Here is a 27,292-nt window from a genome sequence, read left to right on the forward strand (position 1 = left end):
ATATTAAGAATAAAACTCTTTTCAGAGGTTACCTAACAAAAATAGTTTCAATATATATAAATATAAAATAAATATATCAATAAAATATCATATGTATTTTTAAAATTAAAATTTTAAATTGTTCGCAAATCTCGCACACACATATATTCATTTTATTTAAAATAAATTTATAAAATTTAAAAATTTAAATTTTTTGAAATGTTTAATTATATATATTATATTTAAAAATTTATTTTTTAAAAAATATATCTAATAAAATCGTACAAACATAAAGAAAAAATATTAATAAAAATATATACCTTTTTCTTTTGTATCTCTCTCATAAATAAAATATTATGTATATATTTTTGAAATTTTATTTTAAAAAAATATATCCATTCAAATCATTAAAATATAAAAAAAGAATATTAATAAAAAGAACATACTTTTTTATCTCTCTCCTAAATAAAACATTTTAAATTATAATCTAAATATAATCAAATATTTAAAAAATAAAATATAAAAATTTGAAATCTTTTATTATCATATATTTTTATTTAAAGAATAAATTTAAAAAAGATAAAGCGTAAAATGCTTAATTATCTATTTATATTTATTTAAAAAATAATTTTAATAAAATTATATGCAATCAAGTAATAAAATATAATTTTCTAATTAGCTATTACTAAAGTTATTTTAACATATTCTAAATTTGATTAAGGAAATTATCGAAAATCTCATTATTCCCTTTTTATTACCACATTTATATATAGTATAGATAAATTATAGATTTTTTATTTAAAAAATATATTTAAAAAAGTAAAATTAAATATTTTGGAAGGGGTAATCTAATCAAGTATATGTATCTATTTGAAAATTTATTTTTAAAAATGTATCCAATCAAATTTTATAAATATAAAGAAAAATATTAAAATAATATAATATTTTTTCTTTTTTATCACTCTCCTAAAATAAAATCTTTTTAAATCACAATCAAATAATAAAATTAATTATTTAGAAACTAAATTTGAAAATTTTGAAAATCTAAAAAAATTTCAAATACCTTATTATCACATATATTTATTTAAATAAAATAAATTTAAAAAAGATATTGAAAAACTTAGGGTCATTTGTTACCTTTTTTGCTTTTTATTTTTTTTTTTATTTTTAAAAAATAGAAAACAGTTTTTGATTTTTGATTTTTAAATTTTGAAAACTGTTTTTTTTTATGAGCTTGTTTTTCCTATATGTTCACAATATTTTTTAGTCACTATTGTGTGTTTTTTTTCTAGGTTTTTTCATATTTAGTTTATTACTAAATAATTAATATTTTTAGATGTTATATTTTGATAAAATAATATGAACTCAGTAATGATAGTTTATAACTGAGTTCCAACGAAAGTAAAAAAATTGAAAAAAAAAACAACTAAATAATAATAGCTCTACAATGAATAATAATAATAAATTATATAAGAAAAGACCAAAAAGAACAATTTTAGATAAGATAATAAATTCAAATATAGATTAAATTATCCAATTTAATACAAATCTGAATCTGATACAAATTTAGAGAAGAGAGAGAAGTGTATCCAATATTTTCAGAGACTTGTAAAAAAGAAAAAAGAATGAAGCGTATCAATAAAAAAGCGCGTAAACCGCAATTTGTTATTTCACAAAATTAGTTTTTTATTTTTTAAATGATTTTGAAAAAAAAAGTTAAAAAGTAAAATTTAAACACTTTTAAAACAAACACATTTCATTTTATTTTTTATCAAAATTTAAAAAAAAAATCAGAAATCACAATGATAACAAACGCTTCCTTAATTATCTATATGAATTTATTTAAAAATTTATATCCAATCAAATAAAAGAAAAATTATATATTTTGAGATCCTGACCCAAGCGCCAAGTCCAATACGCTAAAAATGGTTTTGAAATATTTATTTGAATTAGGTTCAGGGAAGGATTTATAGACTCGCCACTTAAATTTCATTTTAAAGGTAAACTAAAAAAAACCTTTTATTTGACTCAATTTAATAAAAGGTCACTAGTCATCAAAATCAAGGATTCGAGAAGTAGGTTTTCGGTTTAATCCAAATGGAAAATAGAGTTGAGATGAAAAAATGACATTTATAGAAAAATTTTGGATGAATTCTCAAGGAACATGGCAACTCCCACATTCTATTGAGAGCATCTAAACATGGAGGGACCAAACCTGCTATCAGAGAGTGATACACTCTCTTTACCGAGTACTTCCCATTTTTCTCAAGATGCCAAACCACCTGTCACTGTGACGCCGAAAAGAGAGGGGAGTTTGCAAGATTAACCTCTAATCTCTTCTACGAATAACTCCCAGACTTCATTCACATGCCAAGAAGAGCCAGACTCTAAGAATAATGTATTGACAATGAAAAAAGCATAATCAACAGGTTTTCTAGTCACCACTTTAGGATTTGTAGTATCTGGAAGCCATGGATCCAACCATATGGAAATGGAAGTGCCATCTCCAACTCGTTTGGAACAACCTGACTTGAGCAAAGGAATCGCAGCAATTAAACTGCTTTAAACATAGCTCGGATTAGTTCCAGTCTTAGCTTGAGACAAAGAAGAGGAAGCAAAATACTTGGCCCTATAGATTCGAGAAACAAGAGCATCTAGATACACAAGAAATCGCCACAGCTGTTTACATAACAAAGCCAAATTGAACTCATGAACACGTTTGAAGTTCAACCCACCAATAGCCTTATAACAACATATACGGGACCATTCTTTTTCATCTGATTCCTCCATTCTCGTCAGACCCATTACCCCACCAAAAACCATCCATGAGCTTTCGATATCATCACATGACGATCTTGGTAATCGAAAAATACTCATCGCATAGGTGCGAATAGCTTGAAGCTCAGACTTAAGCAATATTTCCTTTCTAGCTTTTGAAAATGGTTGATGCTTCCATCCTTGAATCTGTTTCCATACTTTTTCTTTTAGAAAAGAAAAAATTTCTTGTTTGTTTTTACCTGCAATAGAAGGAAGGCATAGGTAGTATCCCAAATCTGTAGTTTCACCCACATCAAGCACCGAAACAACCATATTTCTCACGGCAACACCCATTGCTAAAGGCTATAAAAGACTTTTGAAAATTCATGACCTGCCCAAAGGCTTAAAATAGGCACTTTTAGATTAGTTAGCACTGAAAAAGAGAAAAATTTCGTCTGTGAAGAATAGTTGAGTAACCGACGGTGCACCTCTTGCAACACTACCATCCATAAAGCCGACCTCTTTGCTCACCATCCTTTAACAGTGTTGTTAATCCCTCAACGCAAATTATAAACAAGTACGGCGAAAGGGGCACCCTTGCCGCAAACCCCTCTCCAAAGTAATGGGTCCCAATTCATTGCCTTCCTGCAAAAAAGAATATCTAACAGTAGTTACACACATCATAACTAATTGAACCCAAGACTGCAAAACCTCAATTTTAATAGCATTTCCCAAAGCAAGTCCATTCGATCCTGTTGTGCGCCTTGCTTATATCAACTTCAAGAATTGCCAAACGATATATACTCTATCTCTTCCTCTTCAAATAATGCACCACATTATAAGCCACCATTATATTATTTGATATTAGTCTCCCTAGTACAAAAGCACTTTAGGAAGGAGAAATGACCCCTAGTAATATTTGCTTTATTCGATTTGCCAACATTTTCGATACCACCTTATACACGACATTGTATAGAGATATTGGTCTTAGACGCGTCCCATAAGAAGGCTAAACAAGCTGCAGTAGCATCATGTCCTATGATACCCCAGTATTGTTGAAAGAACGCACGATTAAAACCATCTGGACCAGGTGACTTGTCCGGATGCATGGAGAAGACAATTGATCGAACCTCTTCTTGGGTAAAAGGCTCAATGTGGTGTTTTGTGCTTTAGTAACTACAGGCTCCACACAACTATTGACCGGTATTCCATCACTCTCTTGAGTTTTTAAATAAATCTATAAAATAATCTACCATGATTTTATTCAAATCTGGACCGGCATCCCTCTAGTTCCCCGAATCATCCTTGAGTCGTGCAATTGAAATTTTTTTCCTCCTCGCTGATGCTTGGCATGGAAGAAACAAGAATTCTGATCCTCACCCTTTAGCATAAAATGTTTTGATCTGTGTTTCCAATAAGCTTCCATCTCATCCAAACAAATTTTGTATTACTTTCTTTATCACGTAAAGTTTGAGCACGGATGCAACATCTCTTCTCGTCTCTTCTCGGTTTCAAGTCCTTCATTTTCCAGTGGAGTTTTCCAATCTGTTTTCTTTTTTCATGCAGAAAACCCCCACCCTAATGCCGAGGCACAGTTAGCTATTTTCAAAAGTAGAGCAGAGTGAGGATGAAGACCAGGAACCGTGAATAATTCTTCTACACTCAGGCTGTCGAATCCATAAATTTTTAAATCAGAAGCGCTTCCAAGTTCTTGGTCTGCGGCTAGCATTTAATTACAAGAAAATTGGAGAATGGTCAAAGGCGAATCCTGTAAGATTGAGCACCTTCGCTTTCGAGAAGAATTCCATCCATTTTCGATTTGCTAGGCCTCGATCTAGCTTCTATAAAATCTAATCAGGTGTTCCCCGACTCTTCTCCCATGTGAACTAATACCCATATAAGCCCAAATCAAATAGTTTACTTGTTTCTCAGATGAGTAGAGCAAGTCATTAAAATTACATATACAACACCAGGGTGGTGCCGATTTGGACTTGCGAGACTTTAGAAGTGTCTAAGATAGGTGCCGAAGATGCCGCTCAGGACGACCACAAAAGCTAGTCAACCGCCAGGGAGAGCAATTCTAAGTGTTGATAGCCACATCAATATGATAATTTGAATAAGAAATAAGTTGAGTTGAATCTCTAACCTTCCATAATAAAGCAATACCCCCACTGAGCCCTGTTGAATCCGCTATAAAACTCCCTACAAATCCTAACTGGTCCCATATTATTTCCATTCTACTTCTATCAACTTTGGTTTCAATTAAAACAATGAACATGGGCTGATATTTACAAATTAGGTCACTACAAACCTAAGTTGTTCGTGGGTTGCCCAACCCACAACAGTTCCAACTTTAACAACTCATTGGAGTCAGTGGGCTTGGGACCCAAGACCCACCGGGACTTTGTTAAAAGTCACAATAATACAGCAATCAACATTCATAGGCTGGCTAGAGATCTCATTGGCCCCGTGATCTATTCTTTTGTGTTTTTCATCCAAAACGACCCAGCTTCCTGATTTTCAGAAGAACTATTTCCTTCTTATAAAATTGCCAACCACTATCATTGTTAGTAACTCCACTACGTTCTTTTTTTTTTCTTTTGTAACTCCTTATTTTTAGGAAAGGAAGCACGATTTGTAACTACTCTCCGCAAATTTGCCATTTAGCATTTTCTGAGGAAGCAAAGTATCCTACCTTAGCCACCGATCCCCAATGCCTTACAAATTTCAATGAGTGGCAGCTCACAGCTCCGGTCGAAACAGTTTGTCACTGGCAGTCACATCAAATTCCAAATGTGAGGAACAGAAACGCTTAGTATGACCCATTCTCCACAAACAAAATAAAAATTGGGCAACCTTTTATACTTGAACCTGTGATATCCTGACTATGGGACACAGATCGAATCATATATCAAAAAGGGAAAACTAATTAACAGAGGCGCCTTTTAATGAAATGGCTTGGAGAGTTGGAAGAACTCCAAGGTTAAACTTGTTCGCTTAACGGAAACCCTAAGATAGGTGGTCACTTAGGAAGTTCCTCATTTCACCTGCGGGACAAAACCGTGCGGATCCTGCCAATCCAAAATGGGATGGATTCAGCTTGATCTAAAGCGGACAATTCATCTAGTGGTTGGAGTCCGGCATAACAGTTGGTATCAAAGCCGGACCCCCTCTAGTAGATGTACGGTTCAAGGACGAACCACGCTAAAGCTGGTGGGCCTGTGATATCCCGACTATGGGACAAAGGAATGAATCGAATCATATATCGAAAATGAGAAAACTAATCAACAGAGGCGCCTTTTGGTGAAATGGCTTGGAGAGTTGGAAGAACTCCAAGGTTAAGCGTACTCGCTTAACGAAAATCAATAAGATGGGTGACCACTTGGGAAGTTTCCTATTTCACCTGCGGTACAAAACTGTGCGAATCCTGCCAATCTAGTATGGGATGGATTCGGTTGATCCAAAGTGGACAATTCCTCTGGTGGTTGGAGTCGGGCGTGACAGAAACTCAGCAACACCCAATCCCATCCTGTCTTCTTTAGGCACTACGACACTTCAATAAGATTCTAGTATCAAACCATACCCAAATGCGCATAAAACCTCGCTAGATACTCGAAAAGTTCTTCGGATCAGCTTCCACAAACTGCCCTCCATAATTGCCAATAGCCTCAACAACCTTTTCAGTGATAAAACCATCATGAACCTAGACCCAGAGGAGAGTGCGAAACAAAGGAACATTATGTGGTTGTTCATCTTTGTCAAGCTTCTCAAATAAAAGTAATTTTTGGTCAAAGGTCCACGGGCTCATATTAATTACTCGAGCCAAGTCTTTTTCATGAAAGAATTGAAAGAGAAACAGAGTTCAATCAAGCTCTCTGATACTCACTCCGCGACCTAGTCTCCACAGGGATGCCATGGTTTACTTCATGGTTTGAAAATTAGTCACTTTTTCGATTAAGAACCGACCTACCAAGCATAGCCTAAAGCTCGTTAGGGGCTAAGTCAAGTTTCCTTCATCCACAACAATGCCACTCGTTTCCTCCTCTTCGCGAATTGATATGTCACACCCAAAAATTGATGGTGCGACAATCCTAGGATCCAAGTAGGCTTAAGGCCACCGAGCACCTAATAGAACCCACAACTAAACTAATCCAATTCAACACATTACTTATCTTGATTAATTACTTAGGTGGGCTATAGTCAAATTATTTACTTTCATTTAATTCTCGGGATCATTGAATACAATCTTTCATACATTATGTATAATCACATATCACACTATCATAATACTGTTTACATTATAGCTTACATACATACCATACTAATATCATTCACAAAGGTACTATGGAGCAATTAGAGTTCATATAACTTATCAATAACTTATATTATCTAACAACTATTTACATTATTCACAAGCTTCTTACTGGAAGAAGGAAATCGAGAAGCTGACAGACCTAGATCACCTCTACCTGAAAACACAGACGCTTGAGTGAGTCGTCAACTTAGTGAGATTATAGTGTCCTTTCGGTAACATGTACATTGAAAAGTATCTCAGGGTTTAACATTTATAGTAACACAAGATGGTAGTACCATTATAGCTCATTAACAAAAATAAAGTCCATATAAAAGGATTCATGGTAATCGGATCAAATATCACAAAGGCAATATCAATAATATGAGAGATAATCACATAGATAGCACTAAAGAGAACATATCACTATGTACATTTTAGTGCTATCACACATCACACACTTTAGGGCAGTAACTTCTCCCTTTAATCACAAATTTCTATGTGCACATAGCCTGATGGTATAACCCTCATCAAGTTGGGATTCTGTCATATTGACTAAACGAATGACTTGGTACAATCAAATCGGCTTAAAGGCTAAATAAATTTCACAATTCACAATCTCAATATCACAATTAATAAATGGTTTCAAATACCAATAATAGGTTATATGTCTAACCATGAAATTGAACAAGATTTGAAATATTTATACAAGTTTAAATTGAAAGATATTTGTTATATGCCTAAGTCTTAAAATCAAGCACATAATCACTAAGTGAGGGATTGTTAGTGTAGTTAGTAGATCATATGAGTCGAGCTATCCCACATGGAAAAGATAAAAAAGGTTACTAGTGTTAATAAACACTTTAGTATGAAAATAGATGGTGGAAAAATATGGAGGAAAACCGAAATTTGACTATAAAATATTTTATAGTCAAAAGATTGGGCTCTTGGGGCACTTGGGGCTTGGGCCTAAAATGACTTAGTTACAAATATAAATTTTTTAACTTAATTATTATTATTATTATTTAATTTCGAAATGTTATTTTATTTTTATTTAAAATTCAAAATTAATTATTTGATTAATACAAGTAACTGTTGTGTTAACAGTTACTAATTTTTGAATAAAAGAAAGCTGCTTGTGCTCGTTGAAATCAGTTTGCGGCTATTTAAATTCCCTTATCGTTATAAAAGTCTTATTCTTCGACTCATACAACTAATTCATTTTTTTTTCCTGTTCAATATTGCTTTGTAAAATCCTAGAGGAATACTGCAAATAAACCCAGAACACAAAACAATGGGGCTTTAATTTTGTTAATCATAGTGAACACACTATTAAGGCAATTTTCTATTCACAGTCTGTATTTTTATTATTTTCTAACGGCAGGGAGGGGCGAAGAGTTTTAACTGTGATTAAGCTAGCGAAGAGTCTTTACTGTGACTAAGCCCCGAGCTGGATTAGGCAGTCCCCGATAATAGGGTCCGGATATCCGTTGGTTTACAAAAAAAAAATCAATTTTTTATATAAACCATTTATAATATAATATTATATATTAAAATTATAGATAAAAAATAAAGGAAGAAGGTTCAATTTGGCCCCTCAACTTAGGTTGGATATACAAAAAACTCAATTTTCACCTTTTTTTTTCCAATTTAGTCACCAATTTAAAAGTGAGCTTCACGCAATCAACAGATTAAAAAAATTATAAATTTAAAATTTAAAATTTAAAAGTGAAAGAAAATTTAATTGCTATACCATCAAAGAATGTTTTTTCCACTGTTGCCGCTGCTAAAGCCATTCTTCGGCATATTGCAGCTGAACCCGTAAGAATTAAATGGATTAATAACTTCACTTCCTTTTACTCTCCATAATTGTCAAAATCTGATCTAATCACATTTGAATTCTCTCTATATCTAGTAAAGTCTATAAGAAAATGCACTTTCGTTATTTTTGTAATTTAAGAAAAGCTTATTTGATTTAGCTAGTTTTTGTCTTGAGCCTAAATACATTGTAAATTGATCCAAGATTCAGAAAATAAATCATCCTAAAAATCAAGTTACAAAGAGCAGAAATCAATCCTGTAATCAAGCAACAAATATAAATAACCCATTTTCTACGCCTACTTCGTCCCAGTTTTGCTCTTTCTTTTTATCTCTTCGTTAACTTCTCCTCTCTTCTCTCCCAAAAACTGTTCAAGAAATCATACTAAATTCTTTACACTGTCAACAACAATAATTACAAGAACTCTCTCATATATTTCTTTTACTTCTTTTTTTTCTCTATTTGGTGTATTTCCATTTTCAGCATCATACTTTATTTTTATTACAATTCTGTTTCATGTTCTTTAATTTTTTCTTCATCGCCACTCTTTTTTTTTTTTTTTTTTTTTTTTTTTGTCTAAATCAAATTCATAGCTTTATGCCACTCTCACCCTTGACCTGCTACTGCTTTTCCTGTTGCAAAGTTGAGGTTTTCGGTGGTTGAAGAAAATGAGGTAGTGATTATGTTGTTGACTTACAGTAATTACTGCAGATGGGTTGGGTTGGTTTTGCAAGGGACATTTTTTTTAAAAAAAGAAGGAAAAGTGCAGCTAAAACATTTATCTCACGCACTTTCATATATTTTAAAGTACACTTGTTCTGATTTTGGGTAAATTATTAATATTGATATGAATTTGTGATTAAATTGCAAAAAAAAAAAAGAGGTGAAATATGATTTTTTTTTTTTTTTTTTTTTTTTTTTTTTTTTTTTTTTTTTGTATATGTAGTCCAAGTTAAAGGGGCAAATCCAATTCCAAAAATAAATTAAGAGTAGTGCAAGGGATTGCTGGAAAAAACTATTATTTTCAAGAAACAGAGAAAATTTTAATTGTAAAGCTAGATGAAGGGCTGTTCAAAAGTGCGGGTTATAATTTATAATTTATAAACAATATATATTTCTAATATATGAATCATATTTAGTATACATTAGAAGATTCATCTTTTCCGGATTGCTTTATTAAATTTTCGTGTTATATAGAAATTATAATGCCGTTAATTTATTTAAAATAATTATAAATTTCAATTAGTATAGTAAAGTTTTAGTTAGAGTTTATAATTCAAACACTATTTTTTTTTATCATAGATAATCTATATATATAATCTTGAAGCAAAAAGTTTTTTTGTAATATAAATAAAATAAAATAGTCGATAATCTATCTTTATATCTTTATATAAAGTTCTAGAATTTGAATAATTCAACATGGATAATATACAACAAAATAATAAATAGATGAGAAAAAAATTTAAATAATTTAACGTGAATAATTCTATGTTAAATTAAAAATATTAAAAACATAAATAATAAAATATAGAATCCCGAATGATAAAGTTACTGACAAATAAAAATAACGCATAAACAAAATTAACTATAACACATAAACAAAATTACCTATTATTAAATCAAGGAGGATAAAAAAATTAGTTAAACTAAATCTAAACTTAAAATTAATTTTTATTCTATTGTTCATATGTCTATCCCTTAGCACATAACGTTGCCATATTTTTGAAGCATTTTTACTCAAATTGCAATTGGAATAGTTGAAAAATCCGAATGTCATGTTGAGACTGTCATAGTAAAAGCTACAAATGGAAAATAATCGCTTTTTTGTATCCTAATAACTCGATCCTAATAAAAATCTTGTAAAAACCAATTAATAAACAAAAAGTGTTAAGAGTAATTGTGATAGGTCAGCAGAAGAAATAAAAATAATAATTGAAAATAATAAAAAATTGATTTAAGAGGATGAATGTCTTTATAGTCCAAATAAAATTTTAAAAAAAAATGAACAATAAAAATACGGAAAAAATATATAAAAGAGCAATACAAAGACGATATCTAATTAGATCTAAGTTTCGTGTTATTTCCAACCTTCTTCATTTCACATGATATCAATAAAAAATTAAATAAAAAAATAAGTGAACCAATAAAAATAGAAAGAGAGAATTATAAATAAAGAAATGGAAGAGAAGGAAAAGAATTATATAGTAAATAAAAATTAAATTTTTATAGTCCAAATAAAATTAAAAAAAAGGTATATAAAAGAGCTAATGTTACCTTTGACGAAGAGAAAATTGAGAAAATTGTTCTGTAGTTCATAATTTGAAAAATAAAAATAGCAAAATTTAATATGAATATAAAGAAATATAAATATATCAAGATAAAAAGATAAATAAAGAAACTAAAAAATAAAAAACAGTTGTTAATCAAATTGATTGGTTTAAAGGGTTGAAAGATAGAGAACAATATAGCTATACAAATAGTTAGTTACAACTTACAAATTTCTAAAAAATAGAAAAAAATTTTAGATTTTTAGATGAGATTTTTAGAAGATAGGATTAGATTAATTAAAGAGATTTATAATTTGATTTTTTTAAAAATAAATTATTAACATAATAATGTAAATTATATTATTTTTAATTGATAAATGATTATAATTTTTTTTGTTAAAAACGAATTAAAAGAAAAAGAAGAATTTCAAAATCAGAGCCAAATCAGCATTTATAAAAAATTTTTTTGGTTTAGGATTAGGCATGGCCGGTTCAGTGAACCGCCGGTTTCGGTTCACTGAACCGCCGGTTCGAGATGTTTAAAATTTTGAACCGGAACCGATCCTTGAACCTCCGGTTCCGGTACGGTTCAGCATGGTTCTGGCGAACCGACGGATCAAATTACGGTTCCGATTCGGTTCTGGTATTACGCAAATTTTTAAAAAAATAATAAAATTTTGATTCCGAATTCATGAATAAATAATAATTTTAAAATGTTTAAATTTTATTAACTAAATGAATTATTATAAATTTTAAAAGAAACACTTCTATTAACTAACTTAGAACTATTATTACATTAAATTTACAATTTTTGCTAATTTACTAATATAAAAAATTATAAATGGAATATAAAATTAATGGAATGAGTTGGAAATTATTATTTTCAAATACTAAAAAAATTATTTAAAAAATCAAATGAAGTAAATTTATGAATGGAAAAATTTGAGATTAGAGAAAGAATTTGGAATTGGATGTAAGAAAATAAAAAATAAACAATAGATAATTCCAATATTAAGGAAAATAAAACAATAGAAAAAATAATGAACTATGGAAATTTGAGAGAATTTTGGTTGAGAATAAAAGCAGAGTTAGGATATAATTGATTGTGAAATAAAAAATCATCAACTCATCATATTTATAAATGTTTCTCATTTATTAGTTTTCCAAATTGTCCCTTATAACAGAAAAATAACAGCTATATTTTTGGATAATTTAGTAAATTACAATAAATAAATAAATAAATGATTAAAAATAAATAAAATTTATTTACCAAAAATAAAAAAATTAAATGCCATCTCAAACTAGCCTTTTGAACCTATTTTTTTTACACATAATTTTTTTTCTTTTTACAAATGAACATAGTTCAAACGGCCAGTTTAAACCTTTTTTTTCTACCAATTAAGTCAAATGATTTAATGATGTTGTTTTTTTCGCTACTTTTTAGAAATGATGTATCATTGTGTTTTTCTTTTCACCATAAATCAAATCAACTATATAAATTTTTTTGTTAAAAATTTTAAGCAACAAATAATTTTATTTGTGAATCCGGTTCGAACCGGACCGAAACCGCCGGTTTCGGACCGATTCAGGTTCATTTTTTAACATTCATGTGAACCTTAACCGGCTCTTAAACCACCGGTTCCGATTCAAAATTTTGAACTGTCAGTTTCGATCCGATTTTAGTTCGTCTACAATACAGTTCGATTTTGGTTAGAACCGAACCGGTGGCCATGCCTATTTAGGATTATATCTATATATGTATATATTATTCGGAAAATGTTTCATCTCAAGTATATACGGAGCATACAAAAATTTGTTTGCAAAGTGAATTCATTTCTAAATATTTCACATCTTGAATTCGTTGATAAGCTGCAACAGAAGTGTCTGGCGTCTAAGAAGATAAATCCCAAATCGAAATCAATTGGCAATTTCCAAGCTTTAATCCAAATTGGTTGATGAATGACGCGGACTGTTAATCTTTTCCCTAAGCATTACTGAAACTGTAGCTCCCGGAGAAACTCTACTTCACTAATCTTGGCCTCAAGAAGGCAGTGGTCAAAAGAGTTGTTTTCGTGTCCAATTTATAGAACCCTAATTGGGAAACAATCATAACAGATGGGCGAGGAATTGTTTCAGAAGGGGGACAACTCGACGCCTCCACTTTATTATAATTCATCAGTTCACAACAGCACTGCAACTGCAAGTGATATTGAATCCGCAGCCCAGAATGCCGTAATGCGGGAACAAGTATGCCTCTCTTTGCTTGCTTCTCACTGTAAAATCTTCGCGGCTTTTTTCTTTTTACAATAATTTGTGGGTCTTTTGTTGACAGGAAATTGAAACCCAGAGAGTCATTCAAGGTCAAAGGTTAGTGATTTTTTAAGGTTATTGATTCAGAAACTGCTTTAGATGACTTATGTATGCGTATTTTTTAGAGAGGCAGTAGGAGCAGGTGCACCTCCGAAAGATGATACCGATATTTTTTCTGAAAAACTCAATCCCAGTGCTTTAAAGGTACGTGATATAATGTTTCTTGTTTGTGGTGGCTTTTATCAGTATAACATTTTTATTCGAATTTCATTTATCAATACGGATGTTTTTACAGGAGCATATACTGAAGATGACCACTGAACATCGTGCAGAAATAGCTTTAAAGCGCGGGAAACCTGTCATTGCTGATGAAGGTTGATAATGTATTGCCTTCTTTCTTATTAATAATATATTGCCATCTCCCTTTCGAATTATATGAACTTGTGAGCATCCCTGATTATCCAAAGATTTTCGGATCTTATAAAATTTAGAAAGAGAATCATATGGCAAAGGAGCAAAAACCTGTGCAGTACCAATTACCATAGTTGTTGGGTGTGTGTAGGTTGCAAGCTGTAGAGCCTTAAACATAGGTAGACTATAAATGGAATGTGAACAGATTTAACCCCTTAACCTCGTTTGCCATTTTTTTTTTTTTTTTTTTTTTTTTTTTTTTTTTTTTTTTTTTTACAATGAGAGTTCAGGGAGGTTAAAATGTTTACATCCGTTAACCTCAAATTTTTTGTAACCTTCATAATTGGGGGTTAGAGCGTGGAACATAAAGATATTAATCAGTTTAAGATCCATTGACCTCCAATTCCCTCTACAGCTCCCAAACAAAATAAGGTTAATTAACTTTCATTTATATTCCATTGCATACCCTTCCTTCACCCTCTTTAACCTTCCACTCTTCTCTCATTAAAAATCCCTTGCAATGTAACCTGTTTAAATCAATTCGCTTTTACCTCTCAAATCAACTCCTATGCAATAGCCATATTGTGATGTTGCTGACTTTGCAAAATGGTGCAGGAGACAGTTCAGCAACTTGGCCATGAATTCATGCAATTAACTCCCAACTATTTTGTGTGAAGGTGTGTGCTAACTGCTGATTGCCTAATCCCATGCTTTTCTGGCAGGTCATGTAGACATTGGTAATGGGTATGGTGTCCCAGGTGGAGGTGCATATTATAGCTCTTCAAGGTCTGAACTTGACCGAGGGTCAGAGAAGAAGCCTGCTACTAAGGAACTTCCTGAGTACCTTAAGCAGAAGTTGAGAGTAAGGGGTATTCTTAAAGATGACATGGGAAAAGACCACCCATTGGAAGATAATAATGCAAGTTTATTTGCTTTAAGCCCCTATTTTCTTTATATTTCCGCTCCTCCCCCATTTCTTTTCTGTACATTTGTTACTCAGCCTCTAAAAGAAAGAGCTAGGAACAGTGTTTGAATTTTAGGTGTTAACATCTGCATAATTTAGTTTTCTGAATTGTTTTGACCTTTGGAAATTTCAAACTTGCACTTCTAGCTCAATTTTGAAGTTATAATTTTTCTTCTCTGAAAACGCTTGTAATTTTGAATTGCAGGGTTTAGATTCTGGTTTAGCTCAACCTGTTAATATTCGAAAGTTGCCATCTGGATGGGTATGCCTTTTTATTGCCATCTATCTATCTTCCAGTTTTATTTGCTTGCCATGTGGATGGGTATGCCTTTTTATTGCCATCTATCTATCTTCCAGTTTTATTTGCTTTGTCTAAAATTGTACAGTATAGAATTTTTATATTTGATAACAGTGTCTTCCATTTTTATTTGTTCTATCTAAGATAGATGTATCGTATTTTTGTAGGCAATTACCATGATGTATTGATGTAAAACACTCTTCAAATTTGCCTATTGATGCTATTTGGTTAGCTAGTTTAGGGAAGGTTTTGTATTTAATATGGAATCATAGAAGCATCATTTAGATTTTGTAGGTTGTATTAAGCAGGTGTAAGGTTTGGAAGGTTAGAGCGGCTAAAATTCTTGAATGCATCTTGCTAGAATATCTGATTACAACTATAGGGTATTGAGAAACTTCTTGTGGATTGCAGGATATTGGGGGTGGCATGGGGGGTTTTAGGATACAATTTTTTTAAAAGAATTGGTTCAATTCCCATAAAAAAAGCTTTGAAGTATGAGCTTGATTACAGTGTATCTCCTCTCATTTAAAACATTATACTCTGAATTAAATAATTTGAAGCTTAACAGAATCAGTTTCTGGATTTAATTACTCATCCAATAACTTTTATTTTGAGATATGGCTCATAAACTATTATATCATAACCTATTAACATAATAAAATAATAAAATATGAGATGATGGGAAGTTTAGTTGTTTTAGATCAAAAGCTTACTTGCAGTGGATTCTCTATCGATGTGATCCAATTCTACCTTATTAATTTTGAGGTAAGTATTTTTGGCTTAAAGTAATGAGTAATGATTTAACGATTTGGAGAGTGTACGATTTGGCTTATAAGTCAGTCAATAGTGTTTGGTTTGGCTTGTAAGTTAGAAAAATAAGTCAAAAGTCGCATGTAATTTACCTTTTATTTTTAATTGTCTACTTGTTTATTTTTAATTATATTCTTATTTTAAAACTACTCTTTCACCAAGTAAAATATTTTTTATCCTAATGATTTTATAAAAATGTCAACACTACGTTTGTTTTTAACAAAGTTGTAGACTTCACATTTAATTAATATACCCTTTTTGGGTCACTTTGATAAATTAAGTTACCTCAATTACTTGTTAACCCAACATTTAAACTACTCAAAAATAACTTTTAAATAGTAGTTTTATCAATACTTAACTACTTATTTTTAAATTATATAATTTAAACAGTAGATTTTAAGTTAAAAGTTAAAAGTAAATAGCCAAACCAAATACTTCCTTAAGCTTGTACCTTGCCTAGCCTAATGTCAAGCAACTTAAAGCAATTGGTCCTAAATGAGAATAAAATAGGAGGTTCTTATGGGCTGATGGCTGTTAGAAACTATTGTTGCATTCTATGACATGAATGCTTAAAATAGTGTCATAGAATTCTATTTCATTTGTAAATGAACATTCATATATTGATTAACTATGTAAGTCATTTAAAATATTTAGCTTTAATACCTTATACTTTGAATTGATTAGCTTTAATTGCTTGTGCCTTTGGTAAGTTTAGAGTTCATTTGCAAATTTTTAATTTTAGTGTGATTTAGTTCAAGCATAACTAATACCATAGAATGAAAAATATAAATGAATTTTTTACACCAAACATGGAAATGTGGATTTGTAAATGAATTCCACAAAAATTTTTATGGAATTCATTTATATCAAATGAGTTGTAAGAGACTACTATAGGGGCATCCCTTAAGTGATGCACTGCATCTCTCTATGGGTAGAGAAAAAGTAAACAAGGGCTAAGGGCTAGCTAGATTTGATTGACATAAGGTCCCTAATTGCTGTTTGGTTTAGTGAAAAGGTAAGTTTGCACACTTTATTGGAGGCCTACTGCTCAATAAATTATTCAAGAGAGTGGCCAGAGTGGGCAAAAGGATTGAGTGGGATAGGGGCATTAGTGGATAATAATCTGGAAGATCACTGGCTCCTGCTTGTTTGAAACCCTCCACCTGGTAAAATGCAAAAATTGTTCGGGATTTTCCCTTTTTTATTTTTATTTTTTAATTTTGCTGCTTTTGAATGGAGACAAATGCACATATCTTGAACAATCAAAGCATGCTCATTAGTTTGTTGTGGGACAAGGTACTTTTTTGACTTTTATGTGCTCTTATATTTTCGAGGCTTTTAAAGGGTTTGTTTGAATGTTATCCAGCTTTATTGAGGGCATTACTATTTTAGCTTGTGTTCTATATTCTTATTTATAATTATTTTTGAAGTTATATATATCATATAGGATTCCTTGTCTTTCATGATGTACATTAATTTCTTCCTTTCTTATTAAATTTTCTTTCATATAAAAAGACGCAGGCTTCAAGATGTGCTAGTGAAAAGTTCATTTGCATTCAGTAGAATGGCTGAAAAGGGCCAACAATTGATGTTGGCTACTTGGAACTAGCCCTAAAAGTTGGGTTGGTCTGTGTTGAAATTTTCAGGTTGAGTTCATATGAGTTCAGACTGAATTGAATTCAGTTTCTAATTTTTGAGGTGAAGTTGAGCTTCAGCTTACCTAAATGAAACTTAAATTGGCTCCAGTATGTACACACGTATAAAATCACACAAAAATTCTTGAACTTTGCTTAATCAAATCCTTGAGTTAGGTGAGTGTCTCTTTTAAATATTTCAGACAAGTCTTTCATTATGGTATGGTTAGAGGTGAACATTAGAATTGGTTATGTAGGGTCTGCTATGGAAAATAACTGTAGATTTTTAAGTAAAATATTAAATGTTGATATTAGGTTAGATTGGTAGTCCTCCATGGTACCCGTTTGTTTCAAATTAACCAGTTTCTCCAATTAATTGCTTTGGAGAGGTGGGCCGAAGCATAGGTGGTTGCAATAGGTTGTAAAATGTCCCATGTTAAACCTGTTGTTTCATGCTCAAATTTGTAAAACCACAATTTGCTTCTCCTATCATATGGAATGCCGCAAGTCCACCTCATCTGCCTCCATCATTCCTTGGTTGCCAAAAAATTGTTTGCACCTGTTGAGGCCCCCCAAAGGGTTTTCGGAACCATCAAATGAAGAAAAAGCTAGTTTGCTATATGTGGGCACTATGACTGTGCTTTAATGGCCACTTGACCTCTCTTTGGTTTTGCGATGGGTGTTAACATGGTTGCTACTTCCAGTTCCTTCACCCCTTCCTGAATTGGTTTGCTTTCCTGATGTTTGAAAAGTCCTCTGACTTGCCGAGATAATTCCTCAATTTGGGACTCAACTCGAGTATGAGATTCTTGCATTTTCTGGACGCAATTATTTGTCTCTGGCATAAAAGCTTCACCTTGTTATGTGAATTTGAATTCCCCTGTGACACTTGGCTTTGATACCAAGTTGTTAAGGGCCCTTGCATAGGATCGTGTCACAGGTCATTGATCAAGAAGATCTTCCTCGGGACAGATGGTGTTTGCTTTATCGTTGTTTCTGCCTTTGCATAAGGAAATTATTTTGTCTTGAACTAAAGCTCATTTGAGGAAGCTTTTAAAACCTCCTATAGAAATTTGAACTAATAATCTTCTACAATTAAATCTGTCTCCCAGCTAATCTGATGGTTACCAACTTTCACTTGCTTCCCTCCATATTGCAGTCAACTTCTTTCTGCTGTGGCCCACGTCTCACATATTGCATCTCTAACAGAATGCCAAGTTGTTCCATGTTATAGTAATACATGTTAGACAGTAAGTTAAAGCCTAGGGTTAAATGAAAAAAAAGAATATATGAATAAATTTAGAAAAATACTACTCGAATAGTTTGGGCGCTTTCGATTTAGTCGGAAGCTCGGATGAGCTTTGAGCCAAGTTTAGGCCTTAATGCTTGAAAAAAATGGAGCTCAGCTCACCCCACAACAATTGTGTTTAACTAAAGTAGCTAAGACTTCCATTTACAATCCTAGCTGGGACTAAGGGTTTAGTCTGACTAAGCTAATGATTCAAGCAAAAATATATGTTAATTCCTCAGAACCATAATTGAATGTATGATCATGGATGATTGCTGCTTTAACAAGTTGTTTCTGATTAAGAGTACTTGTTACTCAATTATTTGGGTGATTTATGTTCATGGTCACTGAAGTTAAACTGTAGAAATTAAAGGAAAGAATATGTTTTATTTCTTTCAATTTGTAATCATATTTTCAACCTCTACTCCACTATATATATACAAAAATTGTCCCAATATAGGAAGTAATCTAAATAGGAATATCCCTAAACTAGGAAACATAATCTTTACACTAATTAGGAATAAACCTAAACTAGAAAACACAATATTTACTTTAATCACAAAGATTTCAACACTCCCCCCTCAAGTTGGTGCATAGATATTACTCATGCCCAACTTGCAAACTAAAGGATGAAACAACTTGCTATGCAAACCCTTTGTGAAAACATCAGCTAGTTGCTCTTTTGAAGCTATATAGGAGACGCTTATAACACCTTCAACTATCTTCTCTTTTATAAAGTGACGATCAATCTCTATGTGCTTAGTTCGATCATGCTGGACTGGATTGTTCATAATACTGATGGCTGCTTTACTATCACAAAATAAAGAAATATTTGTTGTTTCAACCAACTTTAACTCTTACATTAATCTGCGCAACCATAGAAGTTCATAGATTCCCTGTGCCATAGCTCTATACTCAGCTTCTGCACTGGACCTTGCAACAACAACCTGCTTCTTACTTCTCCATGTGACCAGGTTTCCTCCAACAAAAACACAATAACCTGAGGTTGATCTCCTATCATCAAGGGAACCAGCCCAATCCGCATCTGCATAGCCTGTTATTGTTAAATGGCCATGTTTAGAAAATAAAAGTCCTCTACCTGGAGCTGATTTTAAATATCTCAGAATCCGATGCACTGCTTCTAAATGAGACTCCCGAGGGTCATGCATGTACTGACTCACTAAACTTATAGCATAAGCAATATCTGGTCTAGTATGGTCAAGATAAATCAACCTCCCAACCAATCTCTGATACCTGCCAATGTCAACTGAACTTCCCACTCCAGCTTGAAGATTATGATTAGCTTCAATAGGTGATTCTGCAGGTTTACATCCCAACATACCAGTTTCTTTAAGGAGATCAAGGATATATTTTCTCTGAGAAATAAAAATCCCTTTTTCTGACCTAGCAACTTCTATCCCAAGGAAATATCTCAACTTTCCCAAATCCTTAATCTCAAACTCCCTAGCTAACAAATTTCTCAAGTGAGTCATTTCTTCTTCATTATTTCCAGTCATCACTATATCATCAACATAGACAATAAGCAACATGATCTTACCTCCATGATGTTTAATGAATAAAGTATGATCAGCATTGCTCTGAATATACCCAAAGGAAAGCATAGCTTTACTAAATCTTTCAAACCATGCTCTTGGTGATTGTTTTAGACCATATAATGACTTCTTCAGCTTGCAAACTTCTCCTCTGGTTTTGTCATCATAAAATTCAGGAGGAATCTCCATATACACCTCTTCTTTCAAATCACCATGTAGAAAAGCATTTTTAACATCAAATTGATGTAACTCTCAGTCAAGATTGACTGCACAAGACAAAAAAATTATGATTGTGTTCATCTTGGCTATAGGGGCAAATGTTTCCTGATAATCAACACCATAGGTCTGGCTGAATCCTCTGGCTACCAATCTAGCCTTGTACCTCTCAATTGAACCATCTGCCCTATGTTTAACTGTGAACACCCATTTACATCCAACTGGCTTCTTTCCTAGTGGAGGAGTTACAAGATCCCATGTCTCATTTTTTGCCAAAGCTCTCATCTCCTCAACCATTGCAGCCTTCCATTTTGAATCTTGTAATGCCTCTTGCCAATCCTGCGGTATAGAAACAGAAGAAACAGACAAAACAAAGGCTCTATAGGAAGGGGACAGAGCATTGTAGGAGATGAAATGGGAGATGGGATGTTTAGTGCATGTTCTAACTCCTTTTCTAAGAGCAATAGGGATATCAAGGTCATTATCATAAGGACTGGAATCAAGATCAGGATCAGAATCAACAGGAATTAAAGAAGACTTACCAAGTTCTTGCTCTTCTGTATCTTCAGGGACCGAAATTGGAGAGGACGGTTGATCAGAGGTCTCATGCTCCATGGTTGTATCTGTATTAGTCCACCGTGTGTAGGTTTTCAAATCAGGTCTATCCAATCTTCTTAGAGATTTGGGTGGTTGCTCTCTCTTACTATCTATGTCTACAGGAATCTCCCCTGGAAAGAAATGTCATCCATCACCTCTTACATCTGATATTTCTCCTCCTGAAGAGGTGACTGGGAAGAAAAATAAGATTCAAACTCCCGAAAGGTAACATCCATACTCACAAAGTATTTCCTGGAAGAAGGATGATAACACTTGTATCCTTTTTGAGTAGTAGAGTAACCAACAAACACACACTTCAAGGCTCTAGGATCTAATTTGCTAAGACCATTCTGATGAACAAAGCAAACGCATCCAAAGATTTTAGAAGGTGCAATATAAGAGTTTTTTCCTTGAAGAACCTCTAATGGAGTTTTAAAATTCAAAGTACGAAGAGGCATACGATTGATAAGGTAAGCAGCAGTCAAAATAGCATCCCCCAATATGGTTTGGGAAGATTTATAGTGAACATAAGGGACCTAGCTACTTCCAGTAAATGCCTATTTTTCCTTTCTGCTACTCCATTTTGAGCACTAGTATGGACACAACTAGTCTGATGGATAATACCATTAGAATCTAAATAGGTACGAAAATCTGCATTCATGTATTCAGTACCATTATCAGTTCTTAGGACTTTAACATGAGCATCAAACTGAGTACAAATCATTTTATGGAAATTCTGAAAACACGAAAAAACTTCATTTTTTGTTTTCATCAAATAAACCCAAGTCAATCTAGTGCAACAATCAATAAAGGTCACAAACCATCTATAACCAGAAAGAGAGACAGTCTTAGTAGGACCCCAAACATCAGAATGAAAAGTAGCAAAAGGAATCAAATTTTTATTATTAATCGGGAATAAGAATGCCTGGTGTGTTTGGCAAGTTCACAAGCATCACATACTAATGAATTAAAATCACATTCAGTAGACAAAGTGGGAAATAAACGTCCTAAAACAGAAAAAGAGGGATGTCCTAATCTCCTATGCCATTGAATAACTTCATCGGAAGGATTTCTAGAAGTTATAACAAAGCTTGACTGGTACCCGAATTTGAAAAACGACAAACGTCATCCAACAGATACAGTCCATCGCGTAAGCTACCACTGCCAATCATTCCCCCCGTGTTCAATTCCTGAAATATACAATGAGTCGGGTAAAAAGTTACTTTGCAATTAAGTGCTTTTGTGATTAAGCTGACAGATAACAGATTAATAGGAAATCTGGGAACATGAAGAACATGGGAGAGTTTAATATTGGAAGTACAATCAATAGAACCTGTGCCAGCAATTGGTACTAAGGAGCCATCCGCAATGCGAATTTTGTCTGTGCCTTGATATTTAGAATATGTGAGGAAATGTTTTATTGAGCCTGTTGTATGTTTATTTGCTCCTGAATCTATAACCCAAGAGGGTTTTGCAATTTTTGCAAGAAAGGTGAGAAAAGCATTACCTGAATTAACAAAATTGGAGGCCGCAGTCTGAGTTGAGGACGAATCAAGCTGTGACAATAATCGTTTCAGGGACTGAATCTCCTTATCAGAAAAGCTTCCAGCAGTAGATGGTTCCTCAGATAAAGCTCCACTATCAGATATTTGTGCCTGTGGTCTAGAAGAACTGACCCGCTTTCCTCCACGCCCTTTAGTTGGGAGTCCATGTAATTTCCAGCAGAACTCCTTGGTGTGCCTGTTCTTACCGCAATAGTCACAAAATAATTGATCTCTATCTGAAAAACTGTTCTTTGCAGCCTGGATATGTTCTCTTGCAGAATTAGCAATCAACCCTGCTTTTTCAATGGTAGATCTGTGAACTATAGCGTTCCTCCTAGTCTCCTCTTGCTGTACAAATGAGTATGCTTGTCGTAAGGATGGAAGAGGATCTCGTCCAAGAACTTGGACTCGAATCTGATCATACTCGTTATTTAGGCCAGCCAGAAAATCATACACACGTTCTACTTCAATCAACTTCTGAACTTGAGTCGCATCATCAGTACATCTTGCTTGAAAGTCTTGATAATAATCTAGTTCCTGCCATAACCCACTAAGTTCCGCAAAATACTGAGCGATGGTCAGATCTCCCTGCTTGGTTTCATGAACTTTCTGTCGCAATTCATACCTCTGAGCATAGTTTCCAGTTTGTGAATACGTCTGTGAAGCAGCATCCCATATCTTCTTAGCTGTATCAAGAAGCAAATATCCTCGGGAAATAGTTGGATGCATAGAATTTATTAACCAAGACATAATAAGAGAATTCTCGGATTTCCATTTGTTAAAACTCGGATCTGTCGAAACTGGTTTAGTCGCTCCACCATCAAGGTATCCTTGCAAACCTCTTGCTTCAATAAATAATAAACAAGACCGAGACCAAGCCAGGTAGTTTGTTCCATCTAACTTCACTGGACTAATCTGAAGTGAGGGACTCTCTGAGTGAAAACTTATATCCACCTTCTTTCCGTCACCCATACTGTCAGATTAAAGAAAAATTCAAACAGAAGTGTGAATAACCAGCAGTGGCAGAAAAACACTGGAAAAAACGGGAAAAACATTCCAAACGCAAAACTGGTGCTGAAGAACAGTAGGGGAAAACACGCCACAACAAGTCGAGCTCGTCGGAACAAGAAACGTCGACGGAGCTCGCCGGAAACAGCCCCACGCGCCGACGCTTGAAGAACGGCTGAAATCTTCTGGAGGCGCATGTGCACACACTCTTGGTCGGACGGCGACGCGGCTTGGACGGAGGGCCGATCGGCGGTCCCTCTTCCTTCTGAGCTGGGCGGTGACGGCCAACTCCCACTCTCGGCGGCACTGTGTGTATCTCAGCCCTATTTCAAACCGTAACCGTTGCCGAAAAATTCACGGCAATGGCTCTGATACCATGTAGAAATTAAAGGAAAGAATATGTTTTATTTCTTTCAATTTGTAATCATATTTTCAACCTCTACTCCACTATATATATACAAAAATTGTTCCAATATAGGAAGTAATCTAAATAGGAATATCCCTAAACTAGGAAACATAATCTTTACACTAATTAGGAATAAACCTAAACTAGGAAACACAATATTTACTTTAATCACAAAGATTTCAACATAAACCTTAATTCTATTTTAGTCCCTAAAGATTAATATATTGCAGTAATATCACTTAATTTAGTATATTTTGTATTAAGGTATAATCAAAATGATTTCAGTCAATTAGTTATTGGGTTAATGACTTGGCAGTGGACTTTTCTTTTAATGTTAAGAATTGACTGTTGGTTCCCTAAAAGCATTCTAACCTGACTTAAGTATGTCCTCTAGGGCTTTTAGGACCAGCCAACCACATCTTGAAATGGTAAGATTAATGTGTTTTAGAGTGCCTACAATCAGATTCTTAATATTAATAGGAGAAATTTTATTACAAAATCAATTTAGTAACCAAATGACTGCAATTTTTTTTGTTGCACCAAACTAGTGGCTTCACTTTACATTTTGGGAGGACAATGAAGTTAAATCTCTCTTGAATACTTAGTTTTGTATGTGCTATGCTCCTCCTTCTCTTCCCTTTTTCTCGGTCTATTTCCTTGTTATGGCCTTCTTTGACGCAGTTGCTAATCTTTTCCATTTCTTCAGGTGGAAGCAAAAGATCCTGATAGTGGTGCTTTGTATTATTACAACCAAAGCACTGGAAAGAGTCAGTGGGAAATGCCCGTTGAAACATCTTTGATTCCACAAGTTCCCTCACCATTACCACTTCTAGAAGACTGGGTGGAGGCATTGGATGAAACTACTGGTTTGTTGCATATTGGTCATTTATTTACTTACCTCTGTGCCTTTTTTTAATAGTATAGAGAAAGAAACTTGGGGATGAGAGTTCAAAATCACTGTTTTGAATAGAAGAGTTAATTGGTTTAGGTCCTTTTTTAATCTTTTAAAGATGAGATCTTGCCTCAAACTTCTCTGGCAGAAACATTATCAGCTTCTCAACAACAGTTCAGTCATTGAATTCTTCACCAAGTAGCCTAATATTGTTTACTATGATCATCAATTCGTCAAAATATCCTTTGGCAGATTCTGAGTCCTTTCCAAGAAACTCAATTTCCCGTCTTAAGTTCATAACCCCCATCTGTGCAGTCTTCTAATTCCATTGGAGCTCCTCAATCTTTTCTTAAGCTTGCTTTGCTATCTCACAAGCCATAATCACTATGAAGATTATTTAAACATCTAAGCTCCATAATATACTTAAGATCTTAAGCTGTGTACAAACAGAAACTGAACTATCAAATACAACCCCAACTTTAGAATATCAAATCCGTAATACTAACAGTTTCTCATAACAAGTTTGTGTCATGTACTGTCTAATCATAGTTTTATTATAAAATTCCAATAGTGAAATCCAAATGCTTCTGTAATATATTTCCATTCCGATTATGAAATGGTTATTGTTTGTTATTTTTCATCATTCTTGTCCTACTAAGAGTGTTATTAAAACGGTGGTCCATTCATTAATCCTGTATTGTGAACTTTGATTATCTTATTGTTGTGGGGCTGCTGGACTTAGGGTAGTTTTACTGCTATTTACGGTGTTTTTATTTAGTTATTCAGTGTTTATCATGTTATTATCAGTTTCTTTGTTAATGGGTATTAGTGGGGTGGTTAAGCAAGTTATTTATCGTAATGGGTAGTGGGTAGTTTTAGCTTTGCATTTAGTTGTTTAAAAGGTTGTGATATCAGGAAAAATGTAAGCAGAATTTTATGAAAATGTTTTGAGTTCCTAAAACTCGGAGATTGTAGAGTTCTCTCTTAACGAGGCTCTAGGAGATTGCAGATTCTCTCTAAGTCTGTCACCACTGATAGAAGGAAGAAAACTCCTTCTAAGATAGTCATCTCAAACCTGATCCCCTAATTCAAAGACCCATAACTAGATCCAAATTTGGGACCATTGTCCTCCAGTCCACTTCCTCTTCCCTACTAAGGTAAATGGGGTGTGATAGCATGTGCACTTATCACTTCTCCAGAGTTCACTTAATTTTTCCTTAGTTTCTTGTTTTCAACTTCTAAAGGCTTTCATGGGCAGCTGTTTGTAGTCTCCTTGAGTTCATCGGTAATGAATCTCACACCTTTTTTCTGATCAAAGCATAATCAATTGCACATGAATCTGTGTGGTTTTGTTCCTTCCAAAGTTAGTCTTGGCTTGTGAACCAAGAAGTAGCTGTTCAAGGTACTGCTCTGGTTCTTGTGGAAGTTTTGATCTCTTTATATTTCTAGATTGCTAATTTGGAAATTTGTGAGGCTTGATTTCACCCATTCCTTAACATATCACTTATGCACATTACTGTCCTTTGATGTCAATTTGTTACATAAACCTCATTGAACATCTATAGAGTAACACTATTAGTGCTCATGTCTGTTCTGAACCGAATTTGAATACAAATGCTGACAGGAATTTATTATGTTATTTTCTATTTAATTTTGACCACAATCAATTTATTCAGGTTCATCAACAATCCCTACCAAACCCCTCCACAATCTCATGAAGTTCTCTTCGTAACTAATTGTGTGCTGCATTAGAGAAGTTTCTTCTTCCTCTTTGTTACCAGAAAGAATATAAACGAAAAGAAAGGCAAAATCACATTTAGTCCAATTAATCACCGCAACCAATTATTAACGCAAACAATCTTCATCACCTTGTAATTGTCCAATATCTATTTAAACTCAAAAAAAGAGGCACATTGTCAATTGTAGTGCATGCCCATGTGATTGTCATTGTCAATATCATCAATTAAACATGCATTTTGGAGAAGAGAAAACAATGGTACAGTGAGGTTGTTGCAAAAATCAGCATTTGAAACTTGTTAGAAAATTGGATATGCAGTGACAGCTTGCCGTTGCAATGATTTGGGCACTGACTCCTCCAATCTCCCTCTATCTTTCACGTGTGATGATGTGAGCTGAAGGATGAGGCTGGACATTGTGCAATGTTGCACAAGGAATTCACAAGCCTTATTGATATCGTATTTGGCTGGAAATTCCAATCCTTCTCTCTTCATTTCTTCCCTCTAAATTT

General features: G+C 33.4%; 1 protein-coding gene across 2 annotated transcripts in view; it reads left to right on the plus strand.

Annotated features, from left to right (window-relative positions):
• The first annotated feature begins 12,897 nt into the window (after positions 1 to 12,897).
• The window catches only part of LOC105647198 (WW domain-containing protein), a 36,727-nt gene continuing 22,332 nt past the window's right edge, over positions 12,898 to 27,292 (plus strand). For both annotated transcript variants that reach the window (XM_012233199.4, XM_012233202.4), the window contains exons 1-7: positions 12,898 to 13,360; positions 13,446 to 13,480; positions 13,549 to 13,627; positions 13,719 to 13,797; positions 14,557 to 14,753; positions 15,004 to 15,060; positions 24,859 to 25,018. In XM_012233199.4, coding sequence (XP_012088589.1) covers positions 13,229 to 13,360; positions 13,446 to 13,480; positions 13,549 to 13,627; positions 13,719 to 13,797; positions 14,557 to 14,753; positions 15,004 to 15,060; positions 24,859 to 25,018 — 739 coding nt within the window. In that variant the 5' untranslated portion in view covers positions 12,898 to 13,228. The remainder of the gene's footprint in view (positions 13,361 to 13,445; positions 13,481 to 13,548; positions 13,628 to 13,718; positions 13,798 to 14,556; positions 14,754 to 15,003; positions 15,061 to 24,858; positions 25,019 to 27,292) is intronic.

Source organism: Jatropha curcas, chromosome 2, assembly GCF_041381405.1.
Source record: "Jatropha curcas cultivar XTBG-Jc1 chromosome 2, XTBG_Jcur_1.0, whole genome shotgun sequence".
In the NCBI taxonomy this organism is placed as follows: Eukaryota; Viridiplantae; Streptophyta; class Magnoliopsida; order Malpighiales; family Euphorbiaceae; genus Jatropha; species Jatropha curcas.